Source organism: Balaenoptera physalus (assembly GCF_965194825.1).
Source record: "Balaenoptera physalus genome assembly, chromosome: 3".
NCBI lineage: Eukaryota > Metazoa > Chordata > Mammalia > Artiodactyla > Balaenopteridae > Balaenoptera > Balaenoptera physalus.
In genome coordinates, this window is record NC_138890.1 from 2,460,803 (window position 1) to 2,477,697 (window position 16,895).

Consider the following 16,895-nt stretch of genomic DNA (forward strand, 5'->3'; position numbering starts at 1 on the left):
GGGCACCGCCGAGGGCCGCTCGCCCGCCGCGCTGCCTGCTGGGAGTTGTAGTCCTCCCGGCGCGCGCGGAGCCACCTGGGAGTTGTAGGCCCATTCTGTTACTCCCCGAAAGAGGAAGCTGTGGTGGACCGTTTGAGTAAGGTTTCACATAAACCCCAAGTCAGAAAAAACGGAGACTTAAAAAAAAAAAACTATAATCGGCGGAACTTACTGAGACCCTGTCTTTGCTGTGGTAGAAGGTGGAGGGATGCAGGGGGTTGTGCAAGACGTGACCTTGCGACCCGGAGGAAAGTTGGGAATAAGGAAGAGAGGGGCCGGCCTGATGCGCTAGGTCTCCTGGGAATTGTAGTCTCATTGAACAAGCACAAGGGTTCATGGGAGCTGAAGTCTTCCTGGCAGAAGTCCGGGAAAAATCACTTAAGACTCCCAAGAAATATAGATGTTAACACCATGAGGGCAAAGACTTGTGTCTGTTTTTTGCACTGATGTATTCCTCAGAACTTAACACAAGGCCTGGCACACAGTGGGTGGTTTATATAATTTTTGGATAAAAGAATGAAAGAAGAATCAAGAAATCATGACAGAAGGTTCCTAAAGGGATGTCGCAATGGATTTTGGGACTTGTAGTCTGCAGCTTGGTGTTGTGCCGGGGTTGGTGATACATTTATACTTAGGCGTATTTATATTTGGGACATACTCAGTAAAAAAAATTATTCGTTCATCAGAAATTCAAATTTTACTGGGTGTCTTAAGTTTGTATTTTCTAATCTGGCCCCCTGAGAACCCAATTGTCTCTGGGCCAGGGGCCTTAAGGGGCATCAGTAACTCACACTCCCTTGTACAGATGGGAAGACTGAGGCCAGAGGGTGCAGAGCACATGGCCCTGGCCCCCAGGTTCTGATACCGTTGCCTAGGGAAGTGGGCCTCTCTTCTGTCCCAAGTGAAAGGTGGCAGTTGTGTTGATTAACAGCATGGGTTCAAGTCCCAGCTCCTCCACTTCCCAGCTGTGTGACCTTGGGCAAGTCGCTTCACCTCTCTGAGCCTCCATTTCCTCAGCTGCCAAATATGATGATAAGTAATCTAACACTCTTCCCCGGCTCCCCAGGGGTGTGTGAGGATTCAATAAGATAATCCACGTGAATGCACTTGGAAATGATGAGGCATACATGAAGCACTCAATAAGTGTTGGTATTATGAGAACGCACAAAGCTCGTGCAGCCTCAGAGCTGCTGCATCCGCTGTTCCTGCAAAACACTCACGGGCCCCCTCCCACTTTCTGCATGGCTAGTTCCTTACTGAAATGATGTTGGACATTTCTTAGTTTGATGTTCGTCACACCCAGCAAATTGTGAGCTTTCCGCGGGCAGGTACCAGGTTGTTTATAGCTGCAACCCCATTGCCCAGAATAGAGCCTGACACACAGTTGTTGAGTGAATGAATGAATGAGTCATGAAAACCCCAACACACCAGCCCCTTCCTTCCAGCTGTGTCCCTTGCTTCCAGCCATTCCCCAGGCAGGTCCTAGGCATGAGGAGTCAGGAGTGGCTTGGCAGGGCAGGGAAAAGACTGAGAAATTCTGGCCCACGTGATCTTCATCAGCAAATGTTTATTACCTGCTTCTCCATCTACCCCCACTCTTCCAGGCCAGGCTATGAACAGGCAAGACACGCACACTCACCTAGAGACAAAGCAAGAAAGAGCCCTGAACTTGGCTCAGATAACAAGGCTTGGACCTTAGGGCTGCCCATTCTGCCTCCTCTCCTGAGCCTTGGTTTTTCTGTCTGTAAAATGGGGAGGTTCAACTAATCCTGCTTTGTGGAGATGAAACCTTGGGGCAGCCCATAGAATGAAATGGAACATTCATTCGAGTTTTCCAAGGAGAGAAGGAACTGGTATTCATTCTTTCATTCATTTATTCATTCATTCATCAAAGAGGCAGTAACAGACAGGGATCCAGAAGTCACCTGTGGGGACTTCCCTGGCAGTCCAGGGGTTAAGACTCCACGCTTCCACTGCAGGGGGCGTGGGTTTGATCCCTGGTCAGGGACCTAAGATCCCGAAAAAATAAAAAAAGTCACCTGTCTGGGTTTGAATCCCAGCTCTGCCTCTTCCCAGTTGTGTGACCTTGCATAAGCTACCTAACCTCTCTGGGTCTTAATTTCTCCATCTATAAAATGGAGTTAATGATGGTACCTGCCTCCTGGAGATTTTCCAAGGATTAAATGAGTTAGTACAAAGGTGACTAGGATAACGTTGAGTGATACATAAGGCATTTAAAAATGTTGCCAAACGCAAGTTCGTGTGCCCAATGCACAGTGAGGACAAACAAACCAAAAGTTGGAGTTTGGAGCAGAGAAAGGTTTATTGCAGGGCCATGCAAGGAGACCAGTGTCTCATGCCCCATAAACCCCGACTCCCCAAAGGGTTTCAGCAAAGCACTTTTAAAGGCAAATGAGAGAGGGAGGTGGTTAGTTGTTGCAAACTTCTTGGTGTTGGAATCCTTTGTTCTTGCAGCTGTGCAGGTCAGGTCAGGATGTTCCTGTAAACCTCCAACAAAACAAATGTTATTCCCTATTCTGAAACATTTTACCTCTATGTGAATGGACTCTTAAATGTCGGAGCCTTGAGAATAGGCTCACCTGTATATTTCAGGCCATAGGCAACATTCTTGTACAAAAGGTACAAGGCCACCATGACTAAGCACAGGCAACAGGGCACAAAGGTTAAAGTAAAAGGAACAGGTCTAAAAAGGAGTCAGATTTGTTCTTCCCTATTACAAAATCAGACACATAAGTTTGAGGGCCTTTATATTCCTTGCCTTATCAACATCCCAGGAGGGCAGGGGATATCAATATCCTCATTTTACAGATGAGGAAACTGAAGCCCATGGTGAGTGGCAGAGCTGGGGAACGGTAATGGGTTACAGACACCTGAGCCACCTAAGAGCAGAAGCCAGGATTCATGGGGACAGTTTCATCGTAGTCAGGGAGGAAGGTGGGGGTGGGGAGTAAGGAGGGGAAGAGGTTTCCCAGGCTCAGTGGAAGGCATGATGCTAGGATTAGTTCTCCCAACACTCTAGGTCATGGAGCACCTACTATCTGCTGGGTCCTGTGCTGGGTGCCGGGGACATAGCTGTGGCCCAAACACTGTCACTACCTCCACTCTTTTTTTTTTTTTTTAATAGTAATCTTTTATTTATTTATTTATTTTTGGCTGTGTTGGGTCTTCGTTTCTGTGCGAGGGCTTTCCCTAGTTGCAGCAAGCGGAGGCCACTCTTAATCGCGGTGCGCGGGCCTCTTCACTATCGCGGCCTCTCTTGTTGCGGAGCACAGGCTCCAGATGCGCAGGCACAGTAGTTGTGGCTCACGGGCCTAGTTTTTCCGTGGCATGTGGGATCTTCCCAGACCAGGGCTCGAACCCGTGTCCCCTGCATTAGCAGGCAGATTCTCAACCACTGTGCCACCAGGGAGGCCTACCTCCACTCTTATGGAGCTCAAAGTCCAGGGGAGAAGGTGGATGTGTAACCAGGCGCGATTGGATCTATAATGGAGTTGCACAGGCAGGTGTGGGAGCCCAGAAGAAGGCTGAGGAGGAGAAATCAGGGAGACTTCCTGGAGGAGGTGATGCTAAAGCTGAGACCTGAAGGATGGGCAGGGCACGTGCCAGGCAGGCCACTCTACTGGGGACAACAAAGGCAGGTGCAAAGACCCCAGATGGGAGGGAGCAGCAAATAGTGCAGCTCAGTCAAAGCAAAGTGTGACACCCCACAGGGCAGAGGGGCCACAGGACCCGCTCACACAGGCCCAGGACGCAGGCTGAGAGCTTCAAGGAGGCCCAGGCTCCACTCACATCAAATTCCACCGAGACCTCACCCTGCCTGCCACTGTCCCAAATAAACACACATGGACCAGGAATCAGGAAAATGTAAGAAGTATCCCAGCTTATACATGCTTGGAACGTTTTCCAGTCCTGTCCAACAGAACTTTCTGTGATGATGGACATGCTCTGTGTCTACACTGTCCAAAACAGTAGCCACAAGTCCCATGTCCCATCAAGCACTTGAAATGTGGCTAGTGTGATCAAGTGGTATGGGTTGAATTGTGTCTCCAAAATTCATGTCTTGAAATCCTAACCCCCAGGACCTCAGAATAGGACCTTATTAGGAAATAGGATGGTTATAGGTGTAATTAGTTAAGCTGAGTCACACTGGAATAGGGTGGCCCTAATCCACCTGGATTAGGACTGGTGTCCTTATAAAAAGGGAAAATTTGCACACAGACGTGCACGCAGGGAGACCCCATGTGAAGATGGAGTCTACAAACCAAGGGATGCCAAAGATTGCCAGCAAATCCCCAGAATCTAGGAGAGAGGGCTCAGAACGAACCAAACCTGTTGGCACCTTGATCTCAGACTTCCAGCCTCCAGAACCATGAGAGGATAAATTTCTTTTCTTTTTTCTTTTTTTTTTTGACCGCACCGCTCAGCATGCAGGATCTTAGTTCCCTGACCAGGGATCAAACTTGTGCCCCTGCAGTGGAAGCGCGGAGTCTTAACAACTGGACCACCAGGGAAGTCATGAAAGAATGCATTCCTGTTGTTTAAGCCCCTCAGTCTGTGATACTTTGATACGGCAGCTCCGAGAAATGCACCGAGAAACTGAATTTTAAAAATTCATTTTAATTAATTTTACATACCCACGTGTGGCTAATGGCTGCTTTATTGAAACAGCGCAGTAAACAGTTTCCCATCGCCGCATCCCCCATCCTGCAGGGGAGAAACGGAGGCTCAGAACGGAGCTATCCCATCCAGAGTGGCAGACGGGATGCTGACCCAAGAACTTGGCAAGGCGGAGGCAGAAAGACCTGCGGGCACTGTCTTGGCTAGGAAGATGGAGAAAGAGAACTTTCTACCAGCCAAAGGTGGCTACATCCCGAGGGGGTACCCCTGTGGCGCTGTCCCATACCAGTGCCGCAAGTCCTGTGGACTGTTTAAATGCAAAGGAATTCCAAGTTCAGTCTTCAGTCGCACAGGCCACTTATCGAGGGCTCAGTAGCCACATGGGGGTCCCATATTGGCAGCACAGATGTAGAACATTTCCACCATCGCTGAATGTTTTGTCAACACACTGATGCCACGTGCCATGGCAAAAACACTGAGCGAGTAACGACCGCCTCCTGCGGTGGGTTCCGTCTGCTATAGGCCCATTTTACAGACGGGGAAGGAAGAGGCAGTTAGTGCTAAAGGGAGAAGTGGGTGAGATTTCCCCGAGGTCAGGAGGGCCAGTCGGCTCCCCCTCTGCTGGTCTCCAGACTGAGTCCCAAGAGATGCAGAGGCCAGAGGTGGGGGAAGGAGGCCGCCCAGGACCCAAGATGAGAGATAGGGCAGGGAAAGGGGAAGTGAACAGGAAGGGGCGGGTGTCATGGCCTTCCCTATGCTGCAGGCACAGCTCCAGCAGACCCACAGCCCTCATCCCATCACCCTGATGCCACATGTGAATAAGGGGCTGCAGCATCTCATCCCATCATTGAGCTCTCGCGTTGCCAGGGCACAGACACCCCCCTACCCAGCCTAGCCCTGGCAGCCTGGGAGCCCCACTGAGGCCCAGTGTGGGGCTGGGATTTCCTCAGAATCTCACAGGAGGGGGGCGGCGTACACAGCAAACCCATTCATCCCCGTTCCAGCGCGCTCTCTGTTTCTCCTGTTGCCTCCTGCTCCACGGAGACCGTGGGAAATCCACTCGGCGTCAGCAGCCTCAGGAGGCTTCGGGGAGGACCGCAGGGCCCTGGGACGCACGCCCCCGGCTGCCCTGTTCCTTCCTCTCCATCCAGGCTGCCTGCTGCTGCATCCCTGCGCGCCCGGACGTGCACCCGGCAGCTGGACCACTGCCCCAACCGTGGGCTCAGACGCTCCGCACGCTGGAGATACTGGACAAGGGCTCCCGCATCCGGAAGCTGTGCGAGCGGGAGCCCCGAAAGCTGTCCCTCGGCCTCAGCGAGCTGTCGGTGGTGGAGGCGACGGATTGGGCCTCGGCGGCCCGGGCCAGGCAGTCCCCAGGCCCTCGGAGTCCCAACCGGAGACACGCACAGCAGAGGAAGCCCAGCACGGCCCGGCACACCTCCCGGCTGCGGAAGGAGTAGATGACCGGGTTGACCGCGGAGTTGAGCACGGCCAGCGCCAGGATCCAGTCCATGCCCCGCAGGTACTCCTGAGCCCAGACGTTGGAGCCAAAGATGTCGGCCAGCAGCAGGCCGAAGAGCGGGCCCCAGCACACCACGAAGGCCACCAGGATCATGAGCACCGTCTTGAGCAGCCGCTGAGCCTTGCGGCGGGCCGGGGTGCACAGGGCCTTCTGCCCGTTGGAGCGCACCACTCGGAAGATGGCCCCGTAGAGCACCATGATGGTGGCCAGGATGCAGGCGAAGACCACCACGCAGAAGAGGATGTAGCCCTTGGAGTAGAGCGGGAGCAGGCTGGAGCAGCGCTGGAAGGCGCAGACGCAGTTCCATCCGAGCAGAGGCAGCAGGCCCAGCAGGGCTGCCAGCAGCCAGCAGAGTCCGATGAAGCTGCACACGCGGCCCCTCTTGGTGGCCCCGTTCTCAGCCACCGGCCGCACCATGGTGGCGAAGCGCTCGCCCGCCGTGAAGAGCAAGCTGAAGGTGGAGGCGGCCAGCGCCATGAAGAGCAGGCCCTCGCGCAGGAACCACTGGGCCGGCGCCAGGCGGAAGGTGTGCGCCCCGGACAGCAGCACGTTGGCCAGGTACGCGGCGCCCGTGAGCAGGTCGCTGAGCGTGATGTTCACCAGGCAGTAATAGACCCAGCGGCGGGAGCGCATGCGGCTGGCGATGGCCACCAGCACCAGCAGGTTCTCCAGCACCACCAGGCAGCTCACGGCCACGAAGAGCCCGCGCAGCACCCCCAGGCCGACCTCCTCGGGCCCGCCCCGCCCCGCCAGCCGGCCGGAGTGGTTGTAATGCAGGACGATGAGCCGGCTGTGCCCGACGGCCGCCAGCAGCTGGCAGGACTCGGGGGCCTCGATCGGGGCCCCCGTGGCGTTCATCGCGGTCCCCGGGGGCAGACTGAGGCCCGGGGTGGTTCGCCCCAGGCAGGGTGGAGCCGCTCGCCTTGCCCGGTCTTGGTTTCCTGTTATTTGAAATTTCCTGTTATGTTCAAGGTACCCCCAGGGTGAGGGTGAGGCCGGGACGGGGAGGGGCATCCCAACGGTCGCTTCCCAGCCGGACTCCCGGAGGGCGCTGCGGCTGCTGCCTGCTGCGAGACCGCGGTGCCTCATCGCGGGTGGGGTCGGCGCCCCGTCCCGGGGGGGAAACCTGTTCCCCCGTGACACCCGGGCTGGACGACTTCCCCGCCCCCATGAGCTACTCCCTGCGGGACCCGCTGTTCCGTCACCGGCTCCCCAGCTGCTCCAAGCCCGCCTGGCGCACAGTAGGTGCTTAATAAGTGTGCGTCAAGTGGCCGCACGCACAGGAGCACCACCAGCTTCCTCATCGGTAGCGCAGATGCACCCCGTTTTAGCCTCACGACAGGGCCAGGACCACGCAGTCCACAGAAGGGGAAACCGAGGCCTGGAGAGGCTGTGTCCGTCCCGGGTCCCGCGGAAGAGCACACAGCCGGGAGGTGAATCCCACGCACCCACACGTTCACCCGGGGCCTCCGTGGCGAGACCCTCTCTCCCCAGGTTTTCCGTTGCCTCTCCTGCCCCCTGAGCTGCTTTGCTAGGAGCAGAGCTGCTGGGGACCGCCACCCGGGGCAGCACCTCACCTCTGGAGGGGGAGGGGCTCACAGAAGTGGGGCGCTCACCCCACCGCCACCGCACAGCCATCCTGACCCGGCTCACACTGACTCAACCAGAGAAGAGTGAGGACGGAGGCGTGTGGGCACCAGGTCGGGAGAGGAAGTCGGGGATTATGTGTGGAGTGATGTTTGGGGGGCCTGAGGGGGGGAGGCACGGCCCTGGCCAGTGTCTGAGGGGGGAGACACAGGTGTCTGAGGGGCTCTGGTGTCCCCCATGAGTGGCGGGTGGGCAGGACACAGGGGCTGAGGACAGCCCAGGGACTGTGGCCCCCGCCCAGCACCTGAACCCTGAGTTCATTGCTCAGCTCTGCAGCAGGACAGTTACAGGGAAGCTCAGAGGGAGGGGCGCCCTGGGAAGTAGCAGCATCTCGTCACTGGAGGTGACCAAGCAGAAACGGATCTGAAGGGGGGGATTGTGAGAGGAGGGGCTGTGCAGGCAGCTGGGGGGAGGGGGGAGGGGATGAGCACCCGAGACCCAGTCCTGGCCTCACGAGGGACCACCTGACCCAGGCACATTCACAGAGAGACACACGGCATGTTCTGAGCCTGGACCCTGGACTGAGCCCTGATCCCAGGCTGAACCCTGACCTTGGCCGAACCTGTGACCATAGGCTGACCCCAACTCTGATCCCTGACCCAGGCTGACCCCCAACCCCAGCTGAGCCCTGATCCCAGGCTGAGTCCTGACCTTGGACTGAGCCCTGGTCCTAGACTGAGCCCTGATCCTGGACTGAGCCCTGATCCCAGGCTGAATCCTGACCTTGGCTGAGCCCATGACCATAGCCTGACTCCAACCCTGACCCCTCACCCTGGCTGAGATTTGACCCTGAACTGAACCCTGACCCCAAGCTGAGCCCCAATGCCAAGCTGAGTCCCAACTCTAGTGGAGCCCCAACCCCGACTAAACCCCAACCCCAGTTGAGCCCCTGACCCCAGGCTGGGAGAGCAAATTGAGAACTAGACTAAAATGCTATGAGAGAGCAGAGTTTGGCTAATTTGAGGCCAAGCTGTCCAACAGTGGTGACCTTCTGCCATGAAGTACCTGCTGCCTGGGTGAAAGGCCATATGTGCATTATACCTTATTTAATCTTACGATTATCCCCATGCTACAGAAGAGCAGTCCCCCTTCTAGAAATCTGTCCTGAAAACACAGCTTTAACGATACACATGTGAGTATGCAGAAGGTTATTCATCGTCATTTGTAAGTGTAAAATATTAGAAGCAACCCAGATGTCTGTACACAGGAGAGAGGCTGATGCATTACACTGCACTTCACAGTGGAGTACTACGCAGCCATGAAAAAGAATGAGGGTGATCTCTGTGAGCGGAATGGGGGATTTCCAGGATGTATTTGAGCGGATTTCCAGGATGTATTGTTAAGTTGAGGGGAAGTACAAGAGTATATGTAGTATGTTACCTTTTGTATAATAAAGAAGGGGGGAGTAAAATATCCACATATCTTGTTTTTGCAAAAGGAAAGATAAACCAAGAACCAATCAAATTGGTTATCTACAGGAGTGGATGGGATTGAAATTGAAGAGAGGAGGGGATGACACCCTTTGTGTTTTCCTCTTTGTATAGTTTTTAAACTGTTAATGCTTTCTATATTCAACAAAAATTTAAATCAACAACGATGGAGGACAGAAGCTTTAAGATGGACTATAAATAGAAAACAAATGAACTGAACGATATGTCAAATGAAAAACATAACCTCACAGAAATAGAAAAGAACCAACTTATGCAACTTTTGGACACACTACTCACTCTAAAGGCAAAGGGAACTGCAAAAAAAAATTTAAACTCGGTTCAGTACATTTGTTTTTGGGAGTGGCATAGATGTAGTGATTCTGAAACTATCGTGTACTGTGGGACTGAGTGAAGTAGCAAATGTGGCCAAGTAGCAAGTGTGTTGATATTATTAGGAATCAGGTGTTCCCTGGGGGAGAAAGAAGGTGCAAAGATGAAATAGAAGAACCCCACAGGGATGAAATGGGATTAAAGTATCCATGTGGACTTGATATTTAAACACAAATCAATTTCCTAACTCCATCCACTGAGATAACCCAATAGGAACGAGCACACCTAGCACCCAGATCTTGGCTTCTAAATATCATGCCCTAAAAAAAAAAAAAAAAGGCATCCAGGACTCTAGGGAGAAACGGCTGATTCCAGGGATGGGGCAGAAAGCATACAAGGTGAGCCTGGAATGTCTTGATGCACCAGAGAGTAAGGAAGGGCTCCGAGAAGGATGGGGACCCATGGGAGAAACACAGGCTGGCCAAACCTGAGACAATTTGAGCATCAACAATGAACAATCTTAAAATCACACAGACATGGGGCTTCCCTGGTGGCGCAGTGGTTAAGAATCAGCCTGCCAGTGCAGAGGACACGGGTTCGAGCCCTGGTCCAGGAAGATACCACATGCCGCGGAGCAACTAAGCCCGTGGGCCACGACTACTGAAGCCTGCACTCTAGAGCCTGTGCTCCGCAACAAAGAGAAGCCCCCACTCACTGCAACTAAAGAAAGCCCGCGCACAGCAACGAGGACCCAACACAGCCAAAAATAAAATAAATAAATAAATATTTTTTTAAAAAAATCACACAGAAAGTAGGATGGTGGGTGCCAGGGGCAGGGAAAGGGGTGGAGGATTCAGAGTTAGGGTTCAATGAGGACAGAGTTTCAGTTTTACAAGGTGAAAAGAGTTCTGCAGATGGATGGTGGTGACAGTTGCAAAATGACGAATGTATTCATTCAGCCATACCTCTGAAATGTACAACACGGTTCGTTTTATGTTATGTGTATTTTTAAAAACAATTAGGAAAAAAAAAAGAATGACCATTCCGTATGATCCAGCAATCCCACTCCCAGGCACTGCCTCAATAACAGAGTTTAAAAAAATCACCATTTGGTAACCATCCCAGCAATAATTGATCCAAGCAGGATTCATCAGTGGATGCTAAAGTAATTAGGTGGAAGTTTGTTGGGGAGCAGGATATTTACATACTCTCAAAGTATTTTCCTACAGATGATTTATCAGTTACAAAGGGGAAAATGCCTTACTTAGAAACCTGGTGAATAGCAGCTTAACCAAGACACCAAGTAAACACACTGGGAATGGGGTAAAGAAATGGGCCTCATGGGCCTCCTGGGCCTCCTGATACAAGGCACTGAGAAGGACACATCACTTCTAGGATATTCCTGCCAAACGTGGGTCACCTGCATCTGATCGTGGGAACCATCAGACAAACCCACACTGAGGGACATCCCACAGAATAATTGGCCTGGTCTCTTGGAAAGAGTCAAGGTCGTAAAAGGTCATAAGAGACAACAACAACAAAAAAAGCCTAAAGCTGTCTCAGAAGAAAGGAGATCAGAGATATATGAAACTACATGCAATGAGTGATCCCCAACTGAATACAACACTGGGGGAGGGGGGAGGGGGGAGCTGCTATAAAAGACAATATTGGGACAACGGTTGAAATTTTCATATGGGCTGTATATTAAATACTATTATTGTGTCAGTGCTAGATTTCCTGAATTTGACCAACACCTTCTGGTTACATAACAGGAGGTGTTTGTTTGCAGGAAATACATTTGGTTTTTTTGTTTGTTTTTTTGTTTTTTTGGAGTCAAGTTGCATGATGTTGCCCACTTTCAAATTACTTAGAAAAAAATTGAGAAAAAGAATAAAAAATGTGTATATTCTTTATGGAATAGATTGTATACTTTTAGATTATGTTTATAGAGAAATATAAAGCAAAAGGTTAACTGTGGGAGCATCTAGCTCAGGGGTCTGCAGACTTTTTCTGCAAAGAGCCAAATAGTAAATATTTTTGGCATTGAGAGGCAGACAGTCTCTGTCACAATGACTGTTGTCATCGGGGAAAGCTGCCCCAGACCATGTGTAAATGAATGGGCCTGGCCATGTGCCAATAAAGCTTTATTTACGAAAACAGGCTTAGAGCAGATAGTGACCCCTGACCTAGAGGAAGTGTCTATGGGAGTTCATTGTCATCGTCTTGCAACTTCTGTAGGTATGAAATATTTTCAAAGTCAAAAGATGAGTGAAGAAAATGTGGATTTCCTAACTTTGTGGTCAGATTATGGTCTCTAAATACCATCTCCCGTTAAAAGGAAGCAGGGCTCCTTGGAGAAATGGCCGGGTCCAGGGCTGGGGCTGTGAAGTATGGAATGAGTAGAAAGCATCATGCTGTGCCAGAACTATGAGCTCTTTTTTTTTTTTTTTTTTTTTTTTTGGCTGCACCACGCAGCATGTGGAATCTTAGTTCCCCAACCAGGGATGGAACTCATGCCCCCTGCATTGGAAATGCAGAGTCTTAACCACTGGGCTGCCAGGGGAGTCCCCAGAACTATGAGGGCCTTAAGGCCACTGGTCACATCAAAAGGACTTAGGGGCCAACTCAAAGAGGTTTCCACTGGCCAAAGATGAAACAATGTGGGCATAAGAGAAGAATAAGATATTCGATGGATAGAAACACATCAGATGTTACATCCATGAGTTCATAGTGACACAAAAGAGAAAAAAAAAAAACTCTCTGGTGATCTTTTGTGGATATTGAGGAAGTAACAAATTATTTTGAAAACTGCTAAAGAAAAGTCAAGAATCAGGCATTTACCCTGTCTTTCCTGCACAGCCTTTACTTCTGGGTAACCAATTACTTGATAGGGGAAAGATGTTTTTTTAATCATACTCCATTTTTTAAATTGCTTTAAATTGTGGTAAATTACATGTGACATTAAATTACCATTTTAACCATTTTTAAGTGCACAGTTAAGTGGCATTAAATACATTCACATTGGGGCTTCCCTGGTGGCGCAGTGGTTAAGAATCCGCCTGCCAATGCAGAGGCCACGGGTTCGATCCCTGGTCCAGGCAGATCCCACATGGGCCACCACTACTGAGCCTGCGCTCTAGAGCCCACGAGCCACAACTACTGAGCCCGTGCGCCACAACTACTGAAGCCCGTGCGCCTAAGCCACCGCAATGAGAAGCCCGCGCACCGCAACAAAGAGTAGCCCCCACTCGCTGCAACTAAAGAAAGCCCATGCACAGCAGCGAAGACCCAACACGGTCAAAAATAAATTAATCTAAAAAAAATACATTCACATTGCTGTGCAACCATCCCCACCATCCATCTCCAGAACTTTCTCATCTTCCCAAACTGAAACTCTGTCCCCATGAAACCCTGACTCCCCAGCCCTCCCCCAGCCCCTGGCCCCCACCATCTACTTCCTGTCTCTGTGGATGTGACTCCTCTAGGGACCTCCTGTGAGTGGAATCAGACAGTACTTGTCCTTCTGTGTCTGACTTATTTCACTGAGCATAAGGTCCCAAAGTTCATGCATGTTGTAGTGTGTGTCAGAATTTCCTTCCACTTTAAGGCTGAATCATATTCTGCTGTATGGGTGAACCATATTTGTTTATCCATCCATCTCTCAATGGACACGGGTTGCTTCCGCCTCTTGGCTATTGCGAATAATGCTGCTGTGAACACGGGTGTACAAATATCTCTTTCAGACCCTGCTTTCAGTTCTTTTGCTTGAGCTGGGTTTTTTAACAGAAAAATTCCAGACAATAAATGCAGAAGAAATGAAAGTGTTCAAAGTCACCATTTTTGCAACCCCTAATGATATATGTAAGCAATGATCACCAGTGGCCACTAAGACCATTATGAGAGAGGATCATGGGGAAATTTCGCAGTAAATGAATCAGACTTGTGCCACCTGAACCCACTGGTCAATTTTAACGAGGTGGGGGAGGGAACCAACTGGGTGTTAATGTTGTTACATATCTCATGGAGAGAGAGACAAAGACAGGGAGACACAGAGATACAGAGAGAAAACAAACTAGATATGTTGTCAGGTGGAGCTCACACCATCTAGGAAGTCCGCTCATGTTTCTAGGTCGATCAATTCACAGGGATTACAGGGGACAGAGGAGCCCATTAATCCACACCGGGGAAGCAACCCACCCAATCAGGAGGCCGGTAAACTCTACCAGATAAACGACCTGGTTTCTTCAACAAATAAATGGCAAAGAAAAAAGGCTGGGTGATGGTTATAGGTGAAAAGAGACTTAGAGATACAGCAACCAAATGCCACGTGTGGGCTTTGTTTGGGTCCTGACTCAAAGGAACCACCTGCGGAAAAAACACGTATGACGTTTCATCGTCAGCGATGAGACATTTTGCCATCATGGGCCCACCCGGCTGATGCACTAAGAGGGACCCTGCGGCGTTCTTGCCCAAAATGCATGCCATTAATCACATCATGAGCAAACATCAGACAAGCCCAAATTGCGGGACGTTCTATAAAATAACCGGCCAGAACTCTTTTTTTTTTTTTTAATTTTATAAATTTATCTATTTATTTATTTATTTTTGGCTGCGTTGGGTCTTCGTTGCTGCGCGCAGGCTTTCTCTAGTTGTGGCGAGCAGGGGCTACTCTTCGTTGCAGTGCGTGGGCTTCTCATTGCAGTGGCTTCTCTTGTTGCGGAGCACGAGCTCTAGGCGCGCAGGCTTCAGTAGTTGTGGCACACGGGCTCAGTAGTTGTGGCTCGTGGGCTCTAGAGCGCAGGCTCAGTAGCTGTGGCGCACGGGCTTAGTTGCTCCGTGGCATGTGGGATCTTCCCGGACCAGAGCTCGAACCCATGTCCCCTGCACTGGCAGGCGGATTCTTAACCACTGCGCCACCAGGGAAGTCCCCTGGGCAGAACTCCTTAAACAGGTCATGACAGACAAAGGCTGACGAGCCATCACCAAGGAGACAAAGACAGGAGATGCAATGTGGAATCCTGGCCCAGAAAAAGGACAGGAGAGTCTAGAGGTTAGGTAATAGGATGATGGTTGATGTTAATTCCCCGGCTTTGATAACCTGGCTTGTAGCATGGTTATCTAAGAGGTTCACATCAGAGGAACGTGGGTGGACGATGTTCAGGAACTCTGCACTATTGCTGCAACTTTTCTGTAAATCTAAAATTATTATAAAATGAAAAGCTTTAGGGAATTCCCTGGCAGTCCAGCGGTCAGGACTCCACTCTCTCACTGCCGAGGGTCCGGGTTCAACCCCTGGTGGAGGAACTAAGATCCCCAAAGCTGCAAGCCGTGCAGCGCAGCAGGGAGGGGGGGCGGGGGGGGTTGGGGGGGAGCTTTAGAAAAGACGTTTACAAGACACATGGGGAAATCTGGATACTGACTGGATATTAAATATCCAAGGATCATTGCTAACTTTTTTAGATGTGATAATGTTGCATTATGGTTATCCTTTTTAGAAGGGAGTCTTTGTATATTAGAAGGATGTGGATGAAATGGTATGATATCAGGGATAATGAAAGTAACCAGGGACTTCCCTGGTGGCGCAGTGGTTACGAATCCACCTGCCAATGCAGGGAACATGGGTTCGAGCCCTGGTCTGGGAAGATCCCACATGCCACAGAGCAACTAAGCCTGTGCGCCACAACTACTGAGCCTGCGCTCTAGAGCCCGCGAGCCACAACTACCGAGCCCATGTGCCACAACTACTGAGCCCGCGCACCTAGAGCTCGTGCTCCGCAACAAGAGAAGCCACCGTGATTAAGAAGCCTGTGCGCCGCAACTCAAGAAAGCCCACGTGCAGCAACGAAGACCCAATGCAGCGTAAATAAATAAATAAGAATTGGGTGCCTAACTCAGGGGACCAAGGTCATGTTGACGGCATGTACTCTTGATATAATGGGACAAAAACCTTCTTCACCTCTGTGCTCCTCCGACCTAAAATCTAAACCTCAACTAACCATGAGAAAAACATCAAACGAAACTCAACCAAGGGATGTTTGACAAAATACCTTTTAGGAGACGTAGCTGGGAACGTGGCCTTCTTTGGAAATGGCATCATTGCAGATAGAATCAAGTTAGGATGAGGTCATTTGGGCGGGCCTAATTCAGAGTAACTGGTGTCTCTGTAAAAAGAAAATTTGGACACAGACACACACAAGAGGAGATGGCCATGTGAAGACACAGGCAGAGACGGGAGGGATGCAGCCACAAGCCAGGGATACACAGAGCCACCAGAAGCTAGAAAAGGCAGGAAGGACTTTCCCCTAGAGCCTCTGGAGGGAGCATGGCCCTGCTGACACTTTACTCTCAGACTTTGCCTCCAGAACTGTGAGAGAATACATCTGCGTGGTTTTAAGCCCCTCTGTCTGTGGTACTTCGTTACAGCAGCCCTGGGAAAGTAAAAGGATAGCTGACCAGCACTCCTCAAAACTGTTAAGGTCATCAAAAACGAGGTAAGTCTGAGAAACCATCACAGCCCAGAAGAGCCTAAGGAGACGTGATGATGAAATGTCGTGTGGGAACCTGGGTGGGGTCCCAGGACAGAAAAAGGACATTAGGGGAAAAAAGGAAATTTGTTGGACTTCAGTTAATAATGGGTCAATATTGGTTCATTAATGGAAAAAAAAAAGTACCATATTAATATATTAATAATACAGGAAATCAGGTGTGGTTTCATAAGGCAACCCTCTGTATTCGCAATTTTTCTATAAACCTAAGACTATTCTAAAAATTAAAGTTTATTTTTTACAAAGTAAAACAAAACAAAAAACCTCTTGAATGAGTAATAGAATCTTGGCTTGGCCACCACCCAGGTGTTTAGCCTTAGTCAAATTATTCAGTTTTCTGTGCCTCGGTTTCCCCATCTGTAAAATGGGGGTGATGGGGTTTGTGCTACATGGGCCTGCCCTGAGGATGGTGGGAGACCAGGATCTGGGGTAAGTGGAGTCACCATCATCTCCATCAGGGATAGGTGGTGGCTTCTGCTGGAATTTTGGGTGAGTAGCAACAGAAGGTCAGCTCACATGTCCCCGGGGCCAGGGAGAGAGGTTGAACTCCACTTCCTGGCTCAAAGTGCACGCAGTCCCACATAGCTCTGTGTACCATGCCCTACACAAGTGGATGGACAGCAAGTAGAACTTTTTCCTTCCTTTGCCATGTTGCTACCCTGCCCGGGACAGACGACCTGAAATGGGACCGCGCGGGGCAGGGGGTTGGTTGTTAAACAGGACGCCCCTAAGAAATCAAAGGTC

General features: G+C 50.7%; 1 protein-coding gene across 1 annotated transcript; it reads right to left on the minus strand.

Annotated features, from left to right (window-relative positions):
* Window positions 1-159: 159 nt before the first annotated feature.
* S1PR4 (sphingosine-1-phosphate receptor 4) lies at window positions 160-16,794 on the minus strand. Its single transcript, XM_082456991.1, has 2 exons — window positions 15,654-16,794; window positions 160-7,140 (listed from the first exon to the last, which is right to left on the minus strand). The coding sequence occupies exon 2, from the start codon at window positions 7,055-7,057 to the stop codon at window positions 5,900-5,902; it is 1,158 nt and encodes a 385-aa protein (XP_082313117.1). The 5' UTR covers window positions 7,058-7,140; window positions 15,654-16,794; the 3' UTR covers window positions 160-5,899.
* Window positions 16,795-16,895: the final 101 nt, after the last annotated feature.